Raw genomic sequence first — 15286 nt, 5'->3', positions numbered from 1 at the left:
CCGGGGGGGGGCTGGAGGGGCATAAAGATTCTGCCTCAATCTAAGCAACAGTAACATCCATAAGTCGCTTATCAGATCACAATGCTGTAACCGTCACTAAACAACAACAACAGGGCAGCTGCAGAATTAATCCCCCTCCCCTGTCCGGCACCGTCTGGGGTCCTCATAGGCTCAGGCAGTCTACAGTGGGACTGACTGTCCAGGGACAACATAGGCAGCTGGGTCTGTGACATCACAGGGATGGCCTGGATTAGTTTAGCGAGGGATCTACAGGGGCGGAAACCTTTCCACTGCGTGCAAATTTATGAATGGTGAAAGGGAAGGGCTTATAGAGCGCAAGTCACAGATCTGAAACAGGAAATAGACCTTGTGAATACCAGTCATCGTGTTGCGTCAGTGTGGTGGCTAACCTCTTAGACCTTTTAGACTTTTGCTTGAGGTTCCTCCACAGCTGTTGGAGAGACAACCTCAGTAGTGCTGAGAAAAAATGTAAATTAATCTATAAATCAACTGACCGAAAATTAATGAACAACAATAATTACGGTTATTCATCAAACAGCAAGACTAAGAGTCCACAGCTATGCTTGCGGCTCTGTGAAGCTGGACTTGAGCTAAACGTTCAAAGGATCACCAACGTTATTAGAAATCCTCCTGAGGGAAATATGAATGTCTGCAGCAAATTTAAAAGCAATCTATACAATAATTGTTGAGATACGTCTTTAAAAGCTAAACCAAAAGAAACAGTATCATCAAAGTAAGAGGCATTCATCCTTTGAGGAATATCTGTAGAACCTTTCATGGCAGCGGCTCTAATAGTTAGTCAGGTATCCTTAAGCATCCTGACTAAGTTTGAGGGCTCAAATCTGTTTTGACCGGGTGTACCTGACTTCAATGGGCCCTTCTTGTTCCTGTATTCACAGGGTACAGATCTACTGTAACCACTGCAAGACTCTAAAACCCACACTGTCAATAATTCTCTCATTCACTACTCCATACTCACCGTCCAGGGAGTTCATTGTAGAGGACGATGTAGAGTACTATATATTGAGCTCATCTGCAAAATGAAAAAGCACTTTCGGACACTGCCGGGTCACTTTCTCTGCGCCGGTAATTATGTCATTCATTGCTGCCGCACAGTTAAAACGTACCAGATCAACATCGCTCTCCACTCGTCCGTCTGCCATTATTCCTTCAGCTCATGTAACCATAGTTGTATACAACTTTTCACAATGCATTGTGGGATACTTTGAGTCCACAATATAGGGTATAATAATTCTCACTATACATTCTGCACTACACAGCGGTGAACTCATTTTATAGCCCCAATGTTATTCATTTTCAGAACTTTTAAGAACACAAATTTTGAGCATTTAGAGGAGTAAATCAACATTGCTATCAGCTGCTTCATGCGGCACAGCTTCTCAATTGTACCACTAAAAGGTAACAAGCAACAACAGGCCACGATGGTATGTAGACAACTTGTTGTCTTTGCTATCAGGCTAGATGGATTGGTTGAGATAACAGGGATGTGGTCTCCTGTCTGACAGGTTCACCAGGACTCTCCTGAAGATGATGTGTTAGGCTGTTTATTCACACTGCTTAATTATGTTTATTTTAACTGGCAGAGCAGAACATCAAGTGACAATCTTATTGTGAAAGGAAAAATATGGATGTGGAGATCACCTTATTTCCCTCTGCCATCAACAATGTACTAACCAAGTACTTGAACATAACTTAACTACATTTGTAGTTGACTCTCTTAACAAGAAAAAAGTTGCACCTCCATCATCCAGACCAACAGAGGAAGTAACACGTGCACAACACAAATATACCCTTTCTCAGCTCTATAGAGGAAATAACAAACTGGACGCCAATCTGGTCCACCATTGATTCAGGCGTCTGTCTACAAACAGCATTAATGTATTCAGACTGTATATTTATAACAGGATCAATACACTACTGCTTTTACTGCAGGAGCGCATGCATTAATGAGAGAGATGGAAACGTTATTGTTTTTTTTGCACAATCATCTAAAGAATATGACCCGTAAATGCCAAACAGTATAGGCTTACCGAGTAGGTGAGATGTAAAGAAATGGAGATTAAGCGACAACTTTTGTTACTTTAGTCCCGGATCACTAATGTCCACCTGATGTCCACTAATGTCAAGAATGAGGAACTCACAAGTATCACCTACAGACAGTAAACTCGAAATACTGTCTGTAGTGGAAGTCCTTAATGTGTATTTTTAGCAGCCTAGACAGCAACGAGGTCATAAAAAGCTTGAGATCTTGGGGTCAAAGGCAGCAAGAGTTTTATCTCCAGCCATTGACGGTGTTGCTCTCCTGTGGAGGGCCTGCCGACACCTTTCCATCCGACCTTGTCATCCTGCTGTGACAGGATCATATCGACTAACTCCTGAAAGCAAAGGCTTGCTGCATTTTCCAGCTGTTCCTGTTCGTGTGTGTGTGTGTGTGTGTGTGTGTGTGTGCGCGCATCACAGACAAACACAGCCAGGATTAAAACAAAGCCACCAGCAAAAACATACATACGATAGCGGATACAGTTTACAGTCTTATTCAGTGTCTAATGCTGCTTTCATTAATTATTTGGCGTTTGGGAACAGGAGGTGAGAACAGAGTTACCGTACATCTTATGAGCTGATGACTCGGCTGAGGAGAATGGAAGATTTATCTCCCAACGCGCACATGTTTGCAAGGCAGGTTTTCAGCGTCTCGTAAATGAGGTTCAATCTGAGAAACATTACAGAGGATCTCCTGCTGCCCTGCAGATCAGAGGCTCTAATGAATTATAGAGAGTTTAACGACTGTTGAACCATGCAGGACATTAAGACATTAAGACAGTTATTGAGTTTAAGGCAGCACAACTACAGTCTCAAGTTTCTTTTTTACATCCTCACTATTTTTGAATTTTGTTGTGTGCGAGATTGTTTTTTTTTTTCTTGTTCGTAAAAGCAGCAATATAGATATATAAATATATTTCACTTTTCTAGCCTAATAACGGCAATGATATTCACGTTTTTAAGATGTAATAAGAAGAAAGACTTTCACTTTATTTCACAGAGAGTTCTATAATTAATAGCAAAAGAACCCCAGAGCCGTAATATTTGACTATTTCTGAGGCTCTCTGCAGACGCTAGGAAGATAATTTATTTATCCACAAGTACAGCAATACATTTTGGATGAGCAGAAACAATAAGTTGATTAATTGAGCAACAGAAAATTATTCTGCAACAATTTTGATTATAATTTAATCTTAACAGCTTTTTAATCAAGCAAAAAATGTAATGATTCTCTGGTTCCAGCCTCTCTAATGTGAAGACTTGCTGCATTTCTGTGTTTAATATTACTGTAAATTCAATATTCTTAGGTTCTGGACCGTTGGTTGGGCCACCTTTGTCACATACAATATCAGACAAGTAATGGGCATGTCTCATATTTTTTAAATTATTGTTGCGTTTTTATTTTTATCAATATTATTTAGGGGGGCACTTTATTGGCTAGTCAACAGAAATAAAATAAGGATAGAGAGAGAGATGGGGAATGGTATGCGACAAAGGTCCCTAACCAACGCAAACAAGGGATGCTGCGGTCATGTCTGTACCCCCAAAACCTCCAAGGCCACCAGCGCCACAATTATTCACTCACTCAATCAAATAATCAACAGATTAATTAAAAATAAGGATAATAGTTAGTTGCACCCCTAAATAGGACAATGCCGTTTCTGAACTGACAATCCTCTCGACACTGTAAAGATCTCACTCATCATCTCACAGGTCAATACATGTGCAAACATTACAGCAAGTTCTGCGTCTCTACATCAGTCTCTGTGGGGAGCATTTTCACATCTCCCCCCTCCTCACATGCCACATCTAGTTGCTTTGCAGAAAGGAGAGTCAACGAATAAAACGCATATTAGACTGCCTGCAGGTTAGTGAGGGAGGCCGGACATTAAGTGATATCTAGAGCAGAGGAGATGTCCCATGCCGACACATATACGGAGTGGAGAGGCCTGAAGGGGACTTGATATGACACACCAGAGGCCCAAGACAGGGGATTTAATGGCGTGTTGGGCTTTTGTGGCACATTATTATCAGCCAGTGATCCGCCCGGCACATGGGCAGCTCTCAATCCCTTCAGAAGTCTATCCCCCTCCAGTCCCCCTCCCCATGCTGTTCCCACTATTCAGACTGACCGGGGCTTAGCCGGTGTTATTGAAATGCTACGGAGGAACATCCTGCTTCCCTTACACATGAAGAAAGAAATCCTGAGAATGACAGAAAGGTAGAGATATAATGCTTAAAGACGAGGCAGACTACTTTGTGTCTTTACAAACGAGTATTTGGGCAACCGGATGCTGAAGAGCACCTTCTATCATGTGAATCAGCTGACGTGAAAAAAAAGGCAAGCATTTGTTCTTTTGATAAGATTCATTTTCACAGGACAGGCTTACCTGCCTATCGCCACCGTAAGTGTCAATTGTGAGAGCGGATTTGGTCTGTCTGCAGATAGGCATGCAAGCTAAGACGGCAAACAGGATGCTTCTTGCCATTCGTCAAGCCTTAACTTGTGGAAGCAGGTATCAAGAGCCTTGCCGCCCATCATAGAAATTTGTATTGGGGAAGATCAACGTCTAAAAAAGGTGCCCGTCTGTCAAGGCAGGATCACACATTAAATACGCTGATAGCTGCTGACGTCACCTGTACACCCCAAGTGTCCTAGATAAGATTATTTTGGCACCACATCCAGGCACAGGCTGGCAGTGATGCCGGATGTTTCCACAGCACAGCGGAGAAGAGTGACAAGGAGAGGAGCGGCACGTGGTGGGCAAGACCGGGGAGTGTGCGGCACGTAGAGAGCCGACGGACAGGCCGCTGATGGATTAGGTGGTAAACCTGGCAGAGGGCTGCCCTTTCTAGATGGAAGTCTGCCTGATGCAGTGTGGTGATTAAAAAAAAATAAAACTGAAGGGTGTGGGAGTGTGCTTAGGCTCCCATAAAAGCAGCCTTAAAAGAAATGTTGCGGAACAGACGCGTGATTGAGCAAAAAGACTTCACTGGATATAGAGCCACGAGAGCTGGAAATGTTGGTGTTGGAGCAGCACAATAGGGTTCAGGAGGTGATCAAATCCTACGTTCAGGAACACACTTGCGCAAGAAACACGATAGTGTTTTCACTGGTGATAGTGTACGCTTAGTGCTACGGGGAGTCAAGTGAGAAACTGCAAAATCGTTTGCTCTTTGTAACCTAATAAAGGTAGTGTGTTTTGGTAGTTGGGGGTTGGGGTGGGGTGACAGTGATAGCTGCTGCATAATTCATCCGTTTGCTCTTGTGACTGCAGGAGCCACATTGGTCAACAGTTTTCTATGGAATATATACTAGTGTTTCATCATTTACATTTCTTCCAGTAGGATGCATGAGGCCTTCAGTAGCATGTCACTATATTTTTTGTTGTGGGTGCACATCATGACAAATTGTTTTGGAACTACAAGCTCTTAGGTGGAATTTTAAAACAGCATATTTCCACCATGTAATTTGTTCTGTCGTTAAAATACACGGCTGTATTTTGAATAATTGGAAGAAATAGAAATGTGATATCAAGGCCATCTGTTTATGAATATGAATATGCAGGTATGACCAATATTCACTTGCAGGCAAGATTTTTGGTTTGTATTGGAAATATCAAATGTATTAGTTTGAACGATCTTTGTATCGTAGAAGTGCTCAGTATTGAAATATTTAGAACTCTGATAAGCAATAATGGTCATTTAGGACAATATTTCTACCAATATTGTTCTGTCTGCGCCAATATGATGACCCGTCTACTTTCCACATGTAGTTTTTAAATATTTCTAATATTTAAAAAATGCATTTTCCACAGTGTTAGCTACTTGGATGAAGGACCTAGTTCAGAAATACTTCCTGTATGAACACATACTCGGATAGAGACCATCTTGCGATGATATCACACCAGCCACGACGCCAAGTCAGAATCACAATCAACTTTAATGGCCAAGTAAGTGTGAACACAGAATTTGAGTCCAAAACAGGGACAACCAAGCTGAACAAAGGCAAACATAAACACTAATGGTCCCTTCCACACTTACTGTCCCCCTACTTCTGGCACCCTTGCTCGGACCCCACCCATCTTTTTATCTCAATTACACACCTGTAAAGTTTTGAGACCACATCTTGCACAGTTTGTGGTGGTATTGCTACATTTTTCCACAGACAGACAGAGGGACACAGCTGGCAAAGTACTCATAACCGATGTCGTAGTACCTGCTACAGTAGGCGTCTCCAGGATCTCATTCGGCATGATGACCCACACAGACTCACAAAGGGAAACTGCACTACTAGAGGTAAATAAGATGGCACACTGCATTATAATAGGCATTTAATCAACTGCAGAAGCACATTATTAGGTATGCAAATGTGCCCTTAGCAAATACATTTTGAGTTATGGAACAACTTATCTAGAAGTATAGAAAATACTAATGTGCAAAAGTTCATTTTTAATTCACTTTAAGAGGCCAGACTGCTTCCTTTAGCAGCCAAAATAACTACACTCAACAGCAATAACTCAGATTGAGATATTAGCCCGAGTCTACAATTATAAATCAAACGAAAGCAATCCCAAAGTGCCACTCTGAGAGAAACACAAACTGCAGTGGGGGTCTGAAGTCATCTGCATGTGTCAATGATAACAATGCAGTATGTTATTGACACATGCAGATGACTTCAGACCCCAAGTCCAGAGAGGCCAGAGGTCAGGGTGAGCCACACAACTAAGTGATGGGAGGAATTTAAAAAAGGAGGAAACCCCAGAGGGCTGTGCATCTGCAGCCAGTAATAGGCCTGTGTGTGCCCAGCCAACACACCTTAACACACAAAGACGCTCAGCAGCCTTTAAAGCCTTATCATAAACAACTCTCCTTATGAGCCTCTAAATGACTTTAGTAATGCGTATGTATCCGTATCATCCTTCCCTGAGATGCAGTGGAAAGCTACTGGTGCAGTGAGGGAGTGAGGGTCCCAGTTGAGTTACAATGGCTGTATCATTAGAACCCACACGCTACTGTACACGCACATTCACTGGAAACTTATTGTTGTGCTGCAAGACTTGTGGCTACTGGAGTACTGCAGTACTCCTGGTGGTCACTTCTCCTGCTTCCCCATGTTCTATCTGCAGAAATAGAGATGGCAGCAGGCTCTCTTTATTGGTAAAAGTTATATTCTTGGGAGTTATTTTTCTGCAGACTCCTTCAGGAAACTCTCAAGGCCCCCGGGGTTTCCTTTGACCCCTGTTGGGGCGTTCTTATCCAGAGAGCTAACGTTAACTGTTACCGGTCGGCCTGCTTTCGGTAAAAACGATACACAGCCGTGGACATGATTGACTAAACATTACTGCAACACACACAAAGGAAGTGAGATTGTCTTTACGTACCCTCTGTGCGGCTACGAAGATCAGACATCGTTCTCCGGACGGGCGGCATCTCTCCACACACAGAGCCGGGCGACGGCACCTGTCAAGCGGCCGCGGCTTGTTAGTTCTGCTCCCTGTGGCTGCTGCTGTTGCTGCTGCTGCTTCTCAACCGTCAAAGAATTTAAAACTGCTGCGTGTGTACTGTTAATGAAAAATACAGACTTGTTACAACATGCATTGCCTGGTTGGGGACAGAACCATGCCCAGGAGCCCCCGGGTTCACGGATCCCCCAGCATCCCAGTTTACACGTCGGATTATGAAGCCGATAGACGTCTTCGGGATCGCAGGAGTGGACATGGATTTACCATAAACTGACGTGAGAGGGACGGTGCCGCTTCACATTATTGACCGTACCACCTTCACCCGCAGTGGGAGGGGTGTGCGTGAACATTATAACTCTCATATCACTGCGGCTAGGAAATATATGTCGTGAAAAACGTATTTTTACGAGGATGTAGAAAAAGACAAAGTGATGGATTATAATCAGCAGGGTAAATAATGATTATGACACGGATACGTATTTACAATTGGCCCACAGATTGTTCGTTGGTGTGGACGCCTCCCCCCTCTGCAGTAGATGTTGTTCACAGCTTGAAGACATAACAATAGTACACTGGGTGGCAGTTGGTTTATCACAAATGTGTCTTGTTTTTATTTAAAATATATTTATTAATGTATTAATAGTAATTGCAATGGTAGCAAATGACACCCCCTCCCCCCTCCAACCCTTAACAAACTAACAAACAGTAATATATGCTCAAACATTAAAATGTAATATATTAGAGATATGCACATGAATACTGTATTTTGCAATATATGGCACTATACTGACTGTATTCACTTTCATTGCTTTCTTTATATGGTGATGCGTTTTGCAATATAAAAAAATTGCAATGCATTTATATTTTGTAATTTATTAGATGTATTCCATAACACACTTGAACACCTTGAATCCTTGAACAATATTGCTAAATTACATTTACATAGATTGATACTAAAATCATACTTTGTAAATACTTTTTGACGTTACCATTATGCTGAATATATATATATATATATATATATACAGTATATACATTTTCCGAATGTTGTCTCGTACCTTTATGTTAACCAATAAAACTACTGATTACTTTTGCTAATACATTGTTGTTGTTTTATTATTATTGTATGTTCTAATACACCAATTATTGGTGTATTAAATGTAATATTCCTAAATAAACAGAAGCCATCAGTGACACAAAAGACATCCAAACAGAATATAGACACAACAAAACTGAACATGATCTCAGAATATCATTTACATTTGTTGTAATGGCATTAATTTACTATTTATTTCTCAACTACTCATATATAATTTAATCACTAGAGTGTCATACAGTTGCTTATATTCCTGTATTTAATTTTTTTAATTTTAAAGATAAATAGACCCAACACAACCCAACAGAATGGCACGATACACATGTCATATAAGGCTTCCATTCTTTATTCTTAAAGTCCTCAAAATGATATTGTACCTCCGTACAAAAGAAAAGAAAACAATACATATTTTAAAAAACAGTTAAAGTATAAAGTACAAACATAATTAAATGAAATAAGCCTTTAAGGTCCCACCTCTGACCAGGCAGATAGCCAATCATCTTTAAGGATATTGGAGAGGCACCTTGTTTAACTTCATAATTAAAGAGCACAGACTAAGGCGAGAAGATTGATATCAATAATCATACTTCATCTGTAAGCGAGGAGTGTGGAGAATGGACATGTTTCATCAACTGTATAGCACAAAGGCTGGACACAGTTGGACTGCACTAGCAACCAAAAATGGAAAAATAATTCACCCACCAACCAACCAGCCTGTCATCAATACATTCAAGAATCACTGACTTTTGTTCATGGTGGAACCACAAAAATGTTCAATTTGCTGTTCAATTTCATCTATGGACACTTTGACAGACCATGTGACCGTAGACTCCAACAACATTTGAGCAAAAACTAAAACATTGCACATCAATTTCGCACATAAGACAAATGAATCAAATGATTCTTCCTGTCCATAAACAGGGAAAACTAAACCCATAAACAAGACAAAAATAAAATCCTGTACAGTTACTGACCACAACAATGGAATCAAGCAGTTGTAAACAAACACTGGTATCAGTCACCATGTTTTTATGTGATCATTGTCCAGAGACAAGCTCTAGAGAGACATTTCACAGCTTCCTCCATCAGTGTGTTACTCTCCTGTCACAAATCTGTTCCAACACGGACCCTCAGTTACCAAAACTAGGACACATTAAAAAAAAACAATACAAATGCAAATACAAAGAACAAAGCAGCAGCAACGCCGTCTCTGCTGCGTCTGCCTGGCTGTACAGTAAATCAAAGTGTGTTCTCATTCTCACTGCAGTTGAAATGCAAATCACACCGGAGATAGCATTTGTACAGCAGCAGCACCACTGCAGTTGCCTGAGAGAACTGCAGTGTTACAGACTGTATTACAGGCGGTATGTTTATTATGCGGAGTGTTGATTACACTGGCAGTATGTTTATAAGTGTCCTGCTTATATGTAAGTTTTTGTTGTTGTTATTGCTGCCAAACTCCTTGCATATTTTCATATAATATGAACGTTCGTTGGGAGTGATTAAGGCGACTTTTTGGATCCATATTTCCTGTAAAATTAAAATGTATTTACTGTTGTGGGGATGAGAGGGAAATGAGATTATGTGTAGTTTCTGGAAGGCAAATGAGAGTTACCACCTCTTCCAACAATAAGATTCAATATCTTAAGATTTAGCTACGTCCATAATAATAATAAAAAATATGTTATTTTAACAAAAACCCAGAGAGATTGTGTAACTCAGGATTCACCACATCCCAAAATAAGACATTAACACATAAACATCTCTACGCTTCCTGCTGTGCCTGCTAGAGACACATCTCTCACAAAAAAATTCCCTTTCTTTCTCCCACTCCACCTAATTCAACATCGGCTTTCCACCACGGGGATTTGGCTGGTACAGCTCCCACGGTTGCTAAGCAACAGCGACGAGAAGCCTGCCTCTTCGATAATGTGTATGTGTGTGTGTGTATATGTGTGTGCTGGTTTTAGTGTTTTACAGCAGATCCAGTCCAAACAATGACTCATTCAACCAGCCGTAACAATTTCTACCACTGTCAAAATCTGTGTCAATTACAGTGTTTTTATCAGTTTATTTTTTATCTTTTTTATTCTTATCAGAGTGACCTAAAAAGATTTCATTGATACTAGAGATCACCTTTGTTCTTTTATACGCTATTGCAGAGTAAATATACATGTTGGCAGGCTGTGATTGTAATACAAATAAACAATCCGGCACAAAATACAACACTGACACGAGTTTACAATCAAGTCTTTTTACTTTTATTTGTGTCCACAGCTCGAAATAGCTATTAATAAATAGCTGATTGAGATCAGTCCCAGAAATGCAGATACAGTATAATTCAGTATAATTCCCATTACCTGCAACCATCAGTCCAATTTTTTAACTCAGCTTTCGTCTTGCAATCCTCTTTTTTCATGTATCAATAAATATTGTATTTCCTCGATTTACTTCTTGTTACTGCTACTTGATTACTCTTCTTTTTGTGAAATATCTCAACAACTATTGCTGGATTGACGTGTAATTTTGTACTGACAGTCATGTAAATGTATACATTGTGATAAATCAGTAATTTGGCAGCAATGAGTTTGTAACTTCTTGTTCGAAAGGGCTCAGTGGAGTAAAGTCTGGCTCACAACTTCAATCAATCAAAACAGCTCGAAAAACGATAATGAGCATGACCCTTCAACCTCTTCTGAGCTGCAAACAGCCTCATCCACCGGCCTTTAAAATCCTCACGGTCACCTTCTCTACATCCAACTATGGTGAGTTTGCAGTGTCCTTCAGAGAAAAGTCTGGTAGAATAATAAATGATGATGTTTGTAAGCCCCTGCCTCTGCAGGAAAATACTTTGAGCCACTTTGCTGCTGTTGAGAGAGGAAATACTAAGGAAAGAAGTAATGCAGCTTAAATCCTGCACCAGCTTACTGGATCCTATCCCAGATGCTTTTAAAAGGGTATCCAGTTGACTATAGAGGATTAAGTACCGGCTATTTCCCTTACTGATATCTATCCCATCCTGGAAACTGCTATTGTTAAACCGCTCCTGAATGTAACCTTGGTGCTTTGGTTTGAACAATTTTATAGTATTTCGGTATTTTTCAAATTAAAAGCACTACTAAAACAGCTTGATTAATACATTCACATTCATTTGGCTTTTTATGATCACCACAGCATTGAAACAGCACTTAAGCAACAACAAAAAAATGAAGATGGGATGAGACCATTTCAACTTTTTCATGCTTTTAGACTCAAGAATGTCTTTGATATTCTCAAAAAACACACAAATGTGTTCACCCGTGGCTGCAAACGCTTTGAAGTTGAGTTTCTAAATCCTTACCCTGAAAATTGTGTCTCAATCTCTTCAGGATACATTTATCCTGCGCCTTCTCACTTGTGTTATTGATTTTATCATAAATCATCGCTCCTTCTCTTAAGACTGAACCAAACCAGGCTGACGGATGCAGCCATCAGGCCTGCAGCTGCATCCTTCATTCCTCGCCTACAGCTCTTGAGGGAACGATTGGGCAGCTTGGCATTTCTCTGTGATTGAATTGCACTCTGCCCCCTTGTGGACGCTGATCCGTAGTCAGGGACGGGGAGGTGGTTTGATGGCCGGCCAATCACAAATGGCGAGTCCCTGCAGAGTAATTTCCCTGTGAACCATGTTCACAATAGTTGATTAACGTGTGCAGATCTTGTCAAACCTGCACAGAGACACATTTCATGGTCCATAAGAGCAAAGTGTTGCATTACATACAGTGTTCTCTAGATGTGGAGATCAGTCTTATTCTGCTTTATGACAGCAACTCAAAAAATGTACTGAAAATCAGTCATGTTATGAAGTTAACGTAAAAATCATGCCGGCAATCTATGAATACATCTGTTTGTTCAATCTGCAGAAAATTAAAACCATTTATCACTCTGCACCGGTTGACTTCTTCCACTCAGTCACAGCCGAGCCAGCAGACAGCAGTGAAATTAGGGAGCGTTAAAGTATTAATCTTTTGAAATTGCTTTTTTAATAGCAGTCGAGGTGGCTGGCGAGGCCACATTAGTGCTACTGATGAGGAGGGCTGAGACATAAGCTCTTTAGGTTGAATAGACTATCACCATCTCAGTGGTCGCTTGTCTAAATGTGCTAAAATGAGATAAAATGGCTGCTTGACTCAACATGGCTTGGGTGTGTTTCACTGAACTCTTGATAAGCATGTCCCGTCCTGTCTTTACAGGAAGTCTAAACAACTTGTTTTCACATAACATCTTATCTTAATTCATCTACTGGAATGTCTTATTCTGGAATAGAACAGCTGAAGAGGTTTTAACTGAAACTGTACGTGGGAGGGATGATTGAGAAACTGCTCCGCGATGATGTAAAAAACTAATTAAAATGAAAATGATATGTTAACACCATGACTGATTTATTCCAATTCTCAGAACAGTATGTTCAACTGGCAGTTCATATAAGCAGCTTTATCCAGACACTGACTGCCAAATTCAAAACCCAGCACCAGGACTATAGAATATAATATAATAATATGTAATATCATATCATATCATATCATATCATATCATATCATATCATATAATAATATCATATAATATCATTTAATTTAAAACAATTTCATGTCATGTCATATCATATCATGTCATATCATGTAGGATTTTGTCATGTTCTGTGCACAAAAGATAATATTTTATTCCAATTAAAAAAATACTAATATAGTAATTCTCTCTAACATTCAATATTTTTGACAAAAGAAGCAACAATCATGGTAAAAGTTTGAAATGTGATATATTTACATCCTTGTTTATTAACTCCAGGACCGTGTGTGTGTGTGTGTGTTTGAGTGTATCCCCCCAAGGATGCACATACACACATTATACATTCCTACCAATGGTTTCACACTAATCCACTTATCTACAGGCACCAAGAAAAACAGAAATGCACCAGCAATGCAGCGCAGAAGAGGAATGCTATCAAGAACACATGGACATTTACAAAATCCAGCGTCAAAATGGTCAAAATGCTTGGCTTTCTAAATATCTTCTGAGGAAGTGAATGCACTCAAGGTGTTTAGACCTCAAGGATACACACACACAATGCTTTCTGGTGAGTAACACTGAATGTAATCAGAAGTGTTGTTTGTTTACAAGAAAAAAACAATAAAAATTCCACTCGGCACGTTTAACTTTATTGCTCAGCATAAGCAAACACAAACATCATCGGTGAGTTTGAGTCAAATGTAAATAAATCCCATAGAAACACATGACATCACCTTTTACTAGCAGAACCTCAGACCAGTGAGACAAGTCGAGATAAAACAGCACAGTGAAATATTGTATTAAATAACCAGAGAATGATGTGTGTTCATGAAGGACTCCCATCATTCACAGTAAGAAGATGATTAAGAAATGTTGTTGAAGGCTGAAGTTAAGTACTCTATCATTACATTTAATGGAAGAAAAAACAGCTAAATAAAATCAAGACGAGATTTAGAAAAATAAAAGGGATTAAGCCACACTCAGCTCCTCAGTTCGTAATTTCAAAGTCGAGACAACCTAATGGCATCTAGCGTTGGCTATCAGCAGCAATGATATACAACGAGCCTTTACATGATGAATAAAAGACAGTTTAAAGGAGAGTTAGGGTCACTTTGGACCAATTCGACTTGGAACCAGAGTCAGACTCATAATCTCAGGATGTAACTAAATCTTGACGCATTACACTTCAGCTGGATTTTCTTTAATGATCAGCACGATGTGAGTGACACAAACAGGTGATGATATGCTGTGAGTGTGTGTGCGTGCGTGTGTGTGTGTGTGTGTGTGTGTGTGTGTAGCTCTTAGCTCAGGGGCCAAACTGCAGCACTCAAACAGAGTGCTGCTGTCACCGCTATAAACTGACGTGTCACATCTCCAGGGACCTGCTTCATCACCTGTGACACAAAAAAAACTGGGTGAGGCGTCCCTATGGACACGCTGCCGTATTGTGTCACAGTGACATGTCATATGTTCTGCTCCGTGAGGACGCCCAGTGAACACCTGCACTCAGAATAAAAGGACAAAAAACACAATATAATTTATTTACAAATTTAAGAAGAAGAAGTTAAAACAAAACTACAACCAATGCTGTGTTGGATACTTCCGTTAGTACACGTCCATGTAGTACACGATTGTAGCACATTGTGTACATTATGTACTTACTTGCATTGTGCATGAATTTTGACAGGGTAGTGTTGTCTGAAATCGGACACAGCTTTTGTGCTGTTGAGGAAATTATGATCGCTAACAGCTTTATCGCTTGCAATGCCAAATAGTGGAGAGGCGTTGTAAATTAGCATTTCACTACAAACACTAAACACATCACATCTGGTCTTTGTGCGTAAATAGTTGCTATAATCCTAATGCTACTGGGATGTCCATACCAAATGAACTCAACTAAACTAAATTACAGACTCATGGCTTCTATAATAACCAAATCAAGTTATTATCAAACTGTTGACATTGTTCAGTCGAAACAAAAAATGGCGGATCAACTGACCAACATTGTTTGTGTTGACTAAGGTGTATTTTTTTCAGCCTGTCTGGCTCTTTAAGCATTATCTATGTTTTAAATGAATTACTATCATGTTGGGAAAAC

General features: G+C 40.1%; 1 protein-coding gene across 4 annotated transcripts in view; it reads right to left on the bottom strand.

Moving 5' to 3' along the window:
• Window positions 1–7830, bottom strand: part of atp8a1 (ATPase phospholipid transporting 8A1) — a 92782-nt gene extending 84952 nt beyond the window's left edge. For 3 of the 4 annotated variants that reach the window (XM_031862722.1, XM_031862724.1, XM_031862725.1), the window contains exon 1: window positions 7467–7830. In XM_031862722.1, the coding sequence (XP_031718582.1) occupies window positions 7467–7515 (49 nt within the window). In that variant the 5' untranslated portion in view covers window positions 7516–7830. The remainder of the gene's footprint in view (window positions 1–7466) is intronic. The other variant, XM_031862723.1, reaches the window with a different exon arrangement.
• Between the last annotated feature and the right edge of the window lie 7456 nt (window positions 7831–15286).

Source organism: Anarrhichthys ocellatus, unplaced genomic scaffold (assembly GCF_004355925.1).
Source record: "Anarrhichthys ocellatus isolate YVR2014 unplaced genomic scaffold, GSC_Weel_1.0 scaffold27, whole genome shotgun sequence".
Taxonomy (NCBI): domain Eukaryota; kingdom Metazoa; phylum Chordata; class Actinopteri; order Perciformes; family Anarhichadidae; genus Anarrhichthys; species Anarrhichthys ocellatus.
The sequence above is the reverse complement of the archived record's forward strand: the minus strand, read 5'-3'. Positions and strand labels throughout refer to the sequence as shown.